Source organism: Pezoporus occidentalis, unplaced genomic scaffold (assembly GCF_034315485.1).
Source record: "Pezoporus occidentalis ecotype Australia unplaced genomic scaffold, CSIRO_AGI_Poc_V1 ctg10, whole genome shotgun sequence".
In the NCBI taxonomy this organism is placed as follows: domain Eukaryota; kingdom Metazoa; phylum Chordata; class Aves; order Psittaciformes; family Psittacidae; genus Pezoporus; species Pezoporus occidentalis.
The window spans coordinates 8,896,082-8,908,133 of NW_026912779.1; the positions used below are offsets into that span (position 1 = coordinate 8,896,082).

Genomic DNA, 12,052 nt, shown 5'->3' on the forward strand with positions numbered 1-12,052 from the left:
TAATGAAACAGTATAGCTGTGAGGAAAACAGCTTTTAGCCCCCATCCATTAGATCCCAGTTTCATCTCAGCCTTAGGCACCTCACTGAGCACTGTCTTTTGAGGCTTCTGCTTTAATTAACAGCAACAGAAGGACACCTCCAAGAATGACTCAACTGACACAAGATCTGATTTAGCCTTTGGATTAATTTCTCCTCTGTTGATTTAGACTGATGCTGTATGAGTTACTGTGACACACCGGTGTACCTCCCATATACGGCATTAATCAGAAATGCCAAAGCCGCACATGTAGAAGTGGTTCTCTGAGTTACTAGATTTATTCAATAACCATGTATTTGTTTTTTTCAAGGAAATGCCTCAGGAAATGTTAGGGGTCTTACTGTCTTCCTGCTGCACCTCAAGATGTACTCAGTTTATGGTTTTAAGCATTCCTCTTTGATCAAGAAGGCTAGATGTCTTTAACCTACCTATTTTTAAAGTAAATGATGGGACTCTTCTTGCTCTCTGGGTTCCATGTGGGCAGCTAAAGAGTACAAAAGAGTATGCCAGACTTGGCAGCACTTCTGCAAGGTCTGTGAACATGTTAGCACATGCTATTACTCCAATTACAACCACTGAGTTGGTCTCCTTTAGGAGTGCACCTATACACGGGTGCAGATAAGGTGATTATGGTCTCACATTTGTAGTTCTTGCCTCCAAACATATTTGTGTCTCTTAACTTTTCTTATTTTCTAAAGTGCTTGGTTAATGTTCTCCTGGATTTGCTGTTCATAAAGGGAATTACCTCTGAAAAACTATGGCTATTTGTGTTTCATAACCAGTATTTCCATGTCTTACACTTCAGACAGCATGGTCATTTCATGGCTTTTTTCCCATTTAGTTTTTCTTGCCAGCGTATTTATTTATCACTCATTTACTGCAAGGATAATCCCTGAAAGGAGATTGCTTTACACGACATGTTTCTCAGAACCTCAGGAGTATGATGAAAGCACACAATGCCAGATTTTTTTCTCCCAGCAAATCTCTTTGGCAGGAAAGGCGATCTAGTACTCTGAAAATACCCTGGAGAAAAATCTGGAAAAGCAAAACCATGGTTGAAACCTGCATGCTCATTTTCTCAAATGCCTGCAGCTTGGAACAGTGACATATTGAGAATTAGTTAAATAATTTTAACTTCTAATAAGAACAATGTTTTCATTTTGGTGGCAAAAAGTATAGCAAGAAGACTGATGATAATAATGATGCCTGGATAGGGTCTCTTTCTTACCCACATTGCAGGGTGTCTAAAAGATGTTCAAGCTGTAGTTTTCCTCCAGATAGGACGCTTCTGGGTGTCTCTCCCCTATGCAGCCATTGTAGTAGTCCTGCAACTCTCTACCTCTTGCAAATTTTGACTGAAATCAGTCAAATCAGTCACTGGTGTCTGTGCCAAATGAATGGCACAGACACAAATAGTGTGATTTCATAATCGTTATCTCCCATGAAAACTAGGCTACGAAACCTTTGTGTATGTGGTGAAGAATGTTGAGCTAAAGATGTAAAAATTAACCCTTCCAGGTACGGAAAGCTGTTCAACAGGAAGGCTTCAGCAGAAGGAAGCGAGGATACAGAGATATCAACGACATCGACATCAACATGAACGATCCTTTATTTACAAAGCAATGGTACCTGGTGAGTTTTGCAAGAAAGTCACAGTAATCATAACTACATAATCTACATTCAAGCCATTCTGTGCTGTTGCAATGTTTTGCAAGAGTTCTTTCCAAATATCTCACAAGAACTTGGGAATGGATCTAAGGCTTGATCCTCTTGTGTTTAACTGTACCTCTTTTATGCTGGGAAGACCCAGCACATTTCAAGAGCTAAATTTCATTTCAGTCTACGGAAAGATCCTTAGAAGGCTTGAAAGAGAACTGTACTGGTGTCCTGTGGGCATTCCTGGTGTGCTGATGTGATCCCTAAAACTGCATATGAATCATGTCTTTGAGTTGTTGCCAGGTAAAACATTGTTACAGAATTATAACAGAAATTTCTCCTATATTGGCTAGAAAAAGTTGAGGTTTTTCTTGTCCTATGGAAATATGCATATTAATTAAATCTCTTCTGTCAAAAGCAGAACTGCTGAAAACTGATGAATTTTGGCTTAAGCTAATGTCAAAAGAAATTTATATTTTGCTAAACTGTTTCATTTTTAATGTGTCATTTTATAGGGAGAAGTCTTCAGTCATACAAGAAAAAATTTTACATAGAAGTAGCTAAAATTATATAAAAGGTTGATAAAGTACTTTGGGCCAGTTTTAATCTTGCAGCCTATTTATGATGAAATACTTAGTAAATGCAGTGCTGCCTTGTTAACTTAGGAAGGGTCTATCTTGCTTAGGAGTAGTGTTTCATAGTCTCTTTCCTTTTAATCCATTTCTCATGTTTAATGATTCCACCCAATAGGGTTGGCGTTTTTTCCCCTAAAACAAGAGTTTTCAGGTGAATGAGGGTGCATTAGCAGGGATGGGGCTTAATCCTTGATGAGATGATAAAATAAAGCATGGATTAATTCACTCTTTCTGGTACTTCAGTCAAAATGTTGCAGTGATAAAAATAACAAAATTTGTATTAAGTTATACATTTTTTAGATTATAAAGTACACTAAAATGTGTTTTGAAATCAGATGTGTCTGATACAAAATCAAAAATCTTTGCATCTGGACAGCGAAATCCATATCATTTTTCCTGCAGAACTTGAGAACTTTGTAAAAGAGTGAACATGAGTAATGCCTGAATGTACAGGGAATTGCCTGTATTGCAGAAACATAGAATCACACAGAAAAAAGGTTGGAAAAGACCCTTGAAGCTCATCGAGTGAGCTTTACCGTTTGAAGAAGGGCTAACCTTATTATCAGAGAACTTGTTTCTGGTACTAAACCTCATGGTCATGAATTTCAGTAAATCCCCGCCTTCAAGAAAAAAGCCTTTCCTGCTCATAGAAAAATCCTTTGTAAAATCCATTGATCTAATTTTTTTTTTCTGGCTTGACCTACTGCCCTGAAATTTTAAGTAAAAAAGTCCTTTTTTTTTGATCCAAAAAGTTCAGGGTTTAACCAAATCTTAACCACAAAGAAGTGAATTTACACAGGGTTTGTTTTTTGGTTTTTGCTTTGGTTTGATTGTTTACTACTGCATTATTGCAGTAGATAGGAAAATGTACAGATGTGCACTCCAAAGCAAATGGAATGTATTTTTCCATACCAATGATACATGCAAAGACATAAAGCAAATTTCAGTGGCTGTGAAAATGTGCCTATCCAGTAAAAAAAACCTATTCTTCTTTTTCACTGATGTATCAGATTAACACTGGTCAAGCAGATGGGACTCCTGGACTTGACCTTAATGTAGCTGAAGCATGGGAGCTGGGATACACAGGGAAGGGAGTAACCATAGGAATTATGGATGATGGTAAGTGAAGACTGAATGCTAATGTAATATTTTAAGTAACTTTTTCCATGTAATCAGAGTCAAAGAAAGATTAAAAGTAATGATGGATTGCTTATAACGGTAAGACTACCAGCCTCCATAAAGACTTTGAGATCTTCAGGGAAAACATATTATAAACACTTCACTAGGGATGCTGAAGCATGGATATCCAAGCATTAAAAATAGTTTGCAATTATCACTCAGATGTCTTCCAGGGCACACTATAATGGCCGTTAAGCCAAATGAAAGACTCCCCTTGACTTCTGGAGGCATTGACTGGAGGATGTAATTGCTGTGCAAAAAGTGCTTAAGAAAACATTTTCTGGGTTACATTATTCTCAGAGTCGTACTTGACAGCTGAAATAATTAAACACTTTTATGCTCAATGTCAATAAAGACCTGCATATTAAATATATTACTGATTTGAGGCTGAGTTCAGGGAAGGTGAAGGTAAAAGGTACACTTGAAATCACAGCTGTTGTACTTCTGGGTTCCTTCCTGAAGTACAGGAAATCTCTGTAGTCTCTCAGCACTTTTCTTTGGGCTAAATTTTGAATATTTTCCTTTCATGGTGACTGAATAATTTAAAAAATAAATAAATAAAATGCCTGGATCCGCTTACGTTTTCTAGGGTCAACTGAGATCTGTCCTCATCTGCTTACTCCTAAGACAAGTTTTTTGTGGAAGTAAGAAAGTAGACTCAGGTATCTGTATATTCATGAGAGATCAGTCTCGCGTGAGGGATCATCTCTCAAGTGATGTTGTGAGAAATCACAGTTTCAGTGATCCCACAGAGGCAGGACTTAGCTTTCAGAATAGCTGAGCATGAGTGTAATAGAGACAATGACAAACTATTTGAGTGTCAGGTCAAATAAAGCTGTTGGCCCATAAGATTCAGCTTTTAGAGAGGTGGGAGAGTTTGCGTTATATTCGCTTCCAGTAGCTCTGGAGGAGCGCCTGAATAACATGATTCTTCACTGAGACCTTTGTTGTCTCGTCTACCATTTGGATCAGTAAGGCTCTCCACAGATACCTGGGTCTCTTCCAGCAACTCTAGTGCTGAAGATTCTACATAGTGGGATGTAATCATTGATTGGAATAACCACCATAATCCAACATTGTCCTTGCAGATAAAATGGAGCATGTGTTAGCGTGTTGGCTGCAGACATGGGGCAGAGTAATGATCAAAATGTAACATGAGATTGGTGGCTATTCTGTGTATAATTTAACTGGATATGTAATAGGTCAGCTTATCCCATCAGAGTATAGATCTGCTGCTTCTGTTATGCTATACCCTGGGATTTGTATATTTGCCATATGTAGAAAGAAACTGTGGATTAGAATGAGTATATTCTGCATCACTGCCTGTCGCAGTCTTTGGCACTCTACCAAGTTGTGAAGCCTATGCTCAGATATTTGCTAAAATGTTCTAAAACAACATTAAAAATTATCTTTTAAAAACACATAATCCAACGTGCTTGTCTTAGTGATCTCCCCAAGATTAGTTTAGGTAATTTTCTGTCTACTTATTTTACACTTTTCACTGGTTAAAAATGCTCCTTTTTATACCCCGTACCGATCCAGTTGTTATTGATCTTGTTAGTCTGGGTATCCTTTGAGTTGATAGAACTTGTATAAAGGTAAATTGTGATTTAAACTAAATAAGTGAAAATTATCTAGTCCACAAAGCAGGTCAATAAATCTTGTCACTGAGCTCACCTTTTCAATTGGCACCTAGATTTTGACATAAGTGATTGGAAATTCCTAGCTGGGAGTGCCTCTGAAATGGTACACCAGTATACAAGCCCACATTTAAGAACTGGAATCTCATTTCAGTCGGTTGCATTATTCACTATGATTATTTTGCTATGGTGGCAAAGGAATCTTGTTTTCTTCTGTGACCATTGGAAAATCTTTTCTGAAGCTCTTAACCTTTGCTTTCTGTTCTGTCGTTATCTTATTGCAGGAATTGATTATCTGCACCCTGATCTTGCATCAAACTACGTAAGTACATGCTGACTTTTTTCTGTAAAATGTGGATTTTCTTACTGTTATAGTCCCTCTGCTACAAAATTTATAACAGTGAGTGGAACAACAGTATAGCTGAACGGCTTATTTCACAGATGATACATTCGTATTGAGAGAAGCAGACTAAAAATGGGACTGCCTGTATGTACCAGGGATGGAAAGGTGACAAGGCTTGCTGTGGAGAAATGACAGTGCTGCCTCACATTAAATAAGCTGCAGCTTGCGGTATTGGATTTAGGACAGAAATAAGTAACCTGGGAATTGGCTGTAAATCCTGCTATTAAGATGCAGAATGCACCTGTCACTTGGAGGGGCAAGGAGCTGTGGGCTGTGGCAAGGCATGTATTAGCCTTTGAATTCTCTCAGAACAGCTGAATTCCTTCATAACAGGTGATTTGATCCAGTGCTTCAAAGCGTGTACAGAGCAGATTGTGTATTCTCAGCACATGCTGTGCCAACTGATTGTTCCTTAAAACTAACTCAGACCTTTGAACTAAAGGATTTTAACCTTCCTTAATTATTCCAGGCTCTTACCAGCTCCCTGCTGGCACTATCACTCCTGTCTCCAGGCATCTACAAGGGTTCCCAGTACCCAGGGGCTGTCAGTTGCCTTTGGGGTGCACTGCTCTCCCAGTGTGCTTGTGGCACTCTGTTGGGCAGTGGGCATGAAGAAACGGTAGCTCACTACTGGAGGGGTTGCCGTATCTCTGCTTTAGGTCTTGCTATTCTCCTGCAGCCTCTGACTTCCTGAGGAAGCCCAGGGTTCTTCAGCTGAGCAGTATGGTTTAGTTTGCAACTGCAACTAAATGAAGAATGAAGACAACTGGAAATTTGGTAAAAACAAGAGCCATTCAGATAGAACAGCTCTGAAATGTGATGTCCCATCCCTGGAAGTGTTCAAGGCCAGGCTGGACAGGGCTTGAAGCAACCTTGTCTAGTGGAAGGTGTCCATGCTCATGGCAGGGGGTTGGAACTAGATGATTTTTCAGGTCCCTTCCAACCCAAACCATTCTGTAATATAATTTTGTGAGTTATTTTTATGTACGTGCCATTTGGAAAATAATAACAAACAGGATGAGAATTTATTTGTTGTTGCAAGTAGCAAAGCACATTTGGTAGAGAATAAATGGATCTTGAAGGCATTTACATTGCTCAAGGAATTTGGGAAGTAGCTGACCGCAGAGGTGAAGTGCAGGATAGCCAGTTTCACTTCTTATGAACTGGCTTAATTACTTGAGAGCAGCTAATTAAACCCTGTGCCCTAACTGCAAAATTATCTCCCAGTGGAATAACTCAGTAGGATGTTTCCATAGGTTCATACAAATAAAGAAGTTTGTAAAAGGCAGCCCTTTTCTTTGCAGAAATTGTGCTCTGTGCCTGTCTTCTGTTGTATGATGTGGTCAAAGCATGCACTTTTTACTCACTTTTCAGCAGCAGGCATGGGCAAAGTATGTGGGAATATTCTGGTTCTAAAAGTCATGTTTCAGCTAAAGAAGCAGAAAGCCTGTACATCATACCCAATACAATGTCAAATAGGAACACTGCTGTTGTTTACAGTGAAATTTAGGATTATGCCCGGAGACCTAAAATAGATTTCTCACTAATACAGTGTTTTCTCTTTTAATTCTAACAATGTTTTCTGCTTGATGGATAAATATTTGTCAGGCTTAGCAGAAATGTATTGTTTTATGAATGGCAATGGTCAGGTTTTTGGAAATCATGGCAAATGAAACAGAGAATGGCAATGCACAGACATGATTCTAGAAATCAGAAAACAGCAGAGCTGGAGACAAATCTGAGAGTTCAGAAAAGAAGCACGGGTATGAAAATAGGAGAAGAAAAGCTGTCAGGGCATGGGGTCAACAGACCTTTAATGGAAGTCATGAAGGACTTGGGAGGAAACTGATCTGGAGATGACAATCTGAAAAGGTTTGTGTAGGAAGGACTTTGTCCAAGCAAGGAGGTGTCCAGTAGTGGAGCAATGATCAGGATCAAGAGGGACAAAAGACGATTGGCCAATGTAAAATGTAGAATTAGGCATATTTTGTTCAGGGCAGATCAATAGCCAGACACAGGGGAGAAAAGGCTGAAGCTCAGGTGCTTGGTAAGGCAGTCATTTAAAGGAGCAGCAGAAACCCCATCTGAAAGATCACTTTCTTAAAGGAGATACCACCCCAATGGGCTTTTTTTACAGAAAGAAAAGTAGGAGCTGTCTGTGAAATCTGTAGTTCTAGGCTGTCACAGCACTGGGGGAAAGAAAAAGAAATAGCTTGAGTGTGTATGTAGTTCATCTTTACTGCATAAGGTTCACTTTTAATTCTGTGCTGGATATACCAGAGGATACAGGAAGCAACGCACTGATAAATTCACACATTATATGCAAGATAAGTAAAATTTGGTAACCGGTGAGAGGTGCTGGCACCTCCTCACACAGAGCTGGCTGCTGTTGCTGTGTCTGAGAGGCATCTGATGAAGGGCAAGGTGAATTCCAGCTCCTGCTGCTAAATTCTGCCATCTCTCTGTGGCCCAAGGACCACGCAGCGGTTGTGGGGCTTGGGTCACCTGCACTCTGCCTCTGCTCCTCTTGCTGCAAGGCTGCACTGACCTCCTTCAGCCCTAGGAGATCCTGCTCTGACAGCATCTACTGTGTCTCAGAGACCACAGGGGCCTTCTTTCCCAGTAGGTAGTAATTTGGGCATGAATTAAAGGCACAGACTTAAATCCAGCTGAAGGAAAGATCAGTTTGGACATAAAAATGCAATGGCCTGGGTCTCTTCATGGATGAGTTGTTAACTCACTCCGGGCTGGCATAGCAATTGCAGGCACCTTTGTACAATTCCTATACCACGTTTGGTGTTTCACGACATTTGCACTTTGGGACAGCCTTCTCTTAAATTACATTATTTTTAGGAAATTAAAAGCTTACAGCTTATGTTTCTCAAGTGTGTAAACGCCTGCATATCCTGGCAGTGCCTGTGCATCTTGCTTGGGAAATTGGGAGCAATTAGAAAGTCTCTCAAAGGTGGTGTTTTTGGCACTTGAGCATTTTCAAGTATAAAAACTTGGCATTGGTTACTCAGCTTAATTTGGTTTTTATGTTTTTGACTTGCTGGTTTTCTTGCTTGAATAGTTTAATGGGAGTTAGCACTTAGACAAAATGGAGGGTCAGGGAAAAAAAAAACCTTTCTAAAGAAAAAAAACAATTTGTATTTTCTTCTAAAAATTGCTGAACTATGACCTATTGCATGGAGTGCACTTCCATCCATATATTTTTTTCCTGTTTCTGAGTTTTACTGCTTCAATCTCCATTTCTCTTTTTAATGCATTTTATATACATGGAAGGGAGTGCGACTGCTCACGGCCTGGATGAACTGCTCTCCCAGCACCCCCTCCCAGCTTGCTGCAGTATAGCTACTTGCTTTTCTGGGATCAAGGGGTTATGGCAAAGCTGGAATTTTCCATTCTGCTGTGAATGCAGAGAGTCTCATTGTCAAACAATCAATATTTTCTTCCAAGCCTTGGAAACCCTGCAGAGGTTCAGCCTTAGGGAAATTATTTCTTTCCCCACAAAGAGAACCCTTCATTATGAACTGATAATTAAAAAGCTGAAGCCTAATGTACTTCATGGTTTTCTTTCAGCTCAGACTGTACGTACAAAGCCAGCAATTTTCAGGACCGACTTTTCTGAGGTGCAGCATCTGAGTGAGAAAGAAAAATGAAGTTACAAGGGCTGCACATTATATATGTCTAATAAGAGAGGAGAACAGCAGCTGTGGGGGGTGTACATTACAAATATCAGTACATTGTTCTCAAGAAAAAGCTAAGAGAGCAAATGGCGACTGGATGTGCCAAGAAGAGAAACATAACCTGATCTCATATGGTGGTACTTTTATACTTGGCCAGTGTCTGCTGGTGAAGGTCAGTGTGGCTGCATTATCCCATTTATGGCAGCAGGGAGCTGATCGTCTCATGTAAGTGCATTTGTTCCTGATTAGCAGTAGTGAGGAAAATCAGGATGCCACCAAGAGGCTCGGGTCAGGAGTAAGGAATTGCTGTTTTCAGTGTCTGAACTCTGAGCAAAGCTGAAAGCTTGTTTCAAAAAAATTGGGAAGGGAGAGAGAATACCACAAACATTTACTGTAGGAAACCCAGAGGTGACTGCGTGAGTAGGTATACAAAGTACTGGCAAACGTTAAATGAAAGTCATGCAGCAATATATGGTAACGTAACATATTTGGATAAGAAAAAAGATTCTGAAATCTGTGGAACTACACAGATGCAACACGTGCATGAACAAACATGCAGTCATCCTAGCAGCACTTCATTGCTGTCCTTCCTCTTAACTGTCTGTCTTTCCCGTAGCATGTGTCTATGGTACCACTTTATCTTCCATCTTCCAAGGTCCTTACCAGCCATCACTCAAGCTGTACTCAGGAGAGGATGTGCTGAGCAAAAAAGGCTGTATGTGAGGAATGAGGGAAGAATTTCTGGAGTTACTCTAGGATAAATGGAAGTTTTCTGTCATCTACCATTTCATACTCAAACGCGAACAGCAGGTGCTCTTATCTGTCTTCTCTTTCCACTTTGGTGACATCTCTAAACACAAAGCAGTCTCTCTCTCACAACTTTTGGTTACTTGTCACCAGCTAATATGATAACAGCTCCCTCTGCCTTTCTGAGAGGCAAACAGGAGCATATTTTTGGAATAATTATCACATAAGTAGTGAAGCAGGGAGATGTTCTATTTCTGTTATGAGCTGCAATTTCCATTGTTTGCTGGAGGAACAAAAACATCATTGAATAATCTTCATAGCCACAAAAGGAATAAGAAGTAGTACAGGTGATAAATTATACACTGCAATATGTGTAGCGAAGCTTAGCAACAGCATCGAGGATCTTCTTTCTTTTAGAAAGCCTGTGTTTCCTTCATTAGCATGGATTTCCGAGTATGCCTTGGCCTCCCTGCACACTACTGTAAGGACCTGCAAATTGTTCTGGAGGCCATGAACCTGATCTCAATGATTTACCAATATAAATCATCAGTATCTCCACTAAAATCACTGGGGCCTAATTGTGGGGGTTTGTAAGTTGACAAAGCTCCACTGACAGCTGTTGAACCATACTGCTTTGACCCTGATGAGCTGCCCCACAAAGTCCCAGCTGACGTAATTGCCCAAGTCAAACAGAGTTCACATGTAACTGGTGGCGAGAAAAACATTACCCCTCCAAGACTGAAATTTGTTGGAGACCCTCTTGAAGACCTTGAAAAGCTCCCAGTGTCTCTGCACTGTCATCAATATCAGCCCAAGGGATCCACAGGGAACGTAAAGCCAAACCTTAGCAGAGTCAGGTTCATATGTGCGTGGCATCAGTGAATGATTTCAGTTAGCTTTATGAGATCTGAGTCCTATGACATGATTTTCAAAAGAGCCTGAGACAGTTGCACTGCCCTTTCTTACTGTGTTTCAAAGCGTTATTGAACACAGGCAGTAGACACTTAATTTCAATAAACCCTTACTGCTAATACATCAAAGTTACTTTCTGGGCAAACTCTGCATGCTGGCCATTGTTGCTAGTACCAGTTTTTAATTGCAGTGTTGAATTAACACATTAGCAAATAGAAAAGAACAGAATAAGCTGTTTCAGATGTTTGAACACATCACTAATTGGGTTTTGGGTTGGTTTGTTTCCCTTGTTTTTTATGGAGTTGGGCTTTTTGCTAATAGGTTTTCTGAAATGATCACTAGCATAACAATTAAAAATTATTAACCAAAACCTGGGATAAATTCACAAAGCATCCTTCTCCTAACATTGAGAATTCAGTAAGTGCACTGCTTGATGGATGCTCTTAAAGCAGATTGTGGCAGAAATTTCATCAAGAGATAGTTGAGACAAAATGAAACCTCTCTTTTGCCAGGATAGAAGGATGGATCAAGCATTTAAATGCCAGGTTGACTGCCGCCTTAGCAGCTGAAAGCGATGGCCTTCTGTTGTGCTGTTTGTGCTGCTCAGATGGCTTCTGGCAGCTAAGGGGCTTGTTTTAGCATTTAGAAGATGATCAGTGAGAACATGGAAGACAATGAAGTTTCACCGGCATACATTACAATTTACAGGGAAGAGAATGAAGTTCTCTGTTTCAGTCTTGGCTGTTTTTTTATGTTACTGTGTGCAGAATCATCTTCTGGGCTCATCCCTCTGTTTTGTGCAATCTGGGTTGTTTTTTTTTTTCTCTGAACACATGAAAGGCTGAAAATGAGATGATGCCTTCTCTGGTAAGATCAGGCAGGCAAATAAAGTTCTCTGTGTACTGGGTTTGTCACTTACAGAAAATGCTTCACATCTGGAAAACCTTAATGGGGTCCTGAAAAAAATCCTTCCATGCTCCCAACAGTACCTGTTTTTGAAGGTGCCTGTCACAGTGGTGCTCGTGTACCAAAGTCTAACTGTACAGTCCCTCTTCTCTGCCTTACAGCTGCTCTATATGAGCACCACTAATGGGGTAGAGAAGCCATGGTTCTATGTAAAGGAGATGTCCGTATCTTCTTACATGGTGAAAGA

At 40.1% G+C, this 12,052-nt stretch overlaps 1 protein-coding gene across 1 annotated transcript in view; it reads left to right on the top strand.

The window, feature by feature from the left end:
* PCSK2 (proprotein convertase subtilisin/kexin type 2) overlaps positions 1 to 12,052 on the top strand; it is a 108,557-nt gene that overhangs the window by 50,420 nt on the left and 46,085 nt on the right. The window contains exons 3-5 of the mRNA XM_062610990.1: positions 1,557 to 1,670; positions 3,340 to 3,448; positions 5,433 to 5,470. Of these exons, the coding sequence (XP_062466974.1) occupies positions 1,557 to 1,670; positions 3,340 to 3,448; positions 5,433 to 5,470 (261 nt within the window). The remainder of the gene's footprint in view (positions 1 to 1,556; positions 1,671 to 3,339; positions 3,449 to 5,432; positions 5,471 to 12,052) is intronic.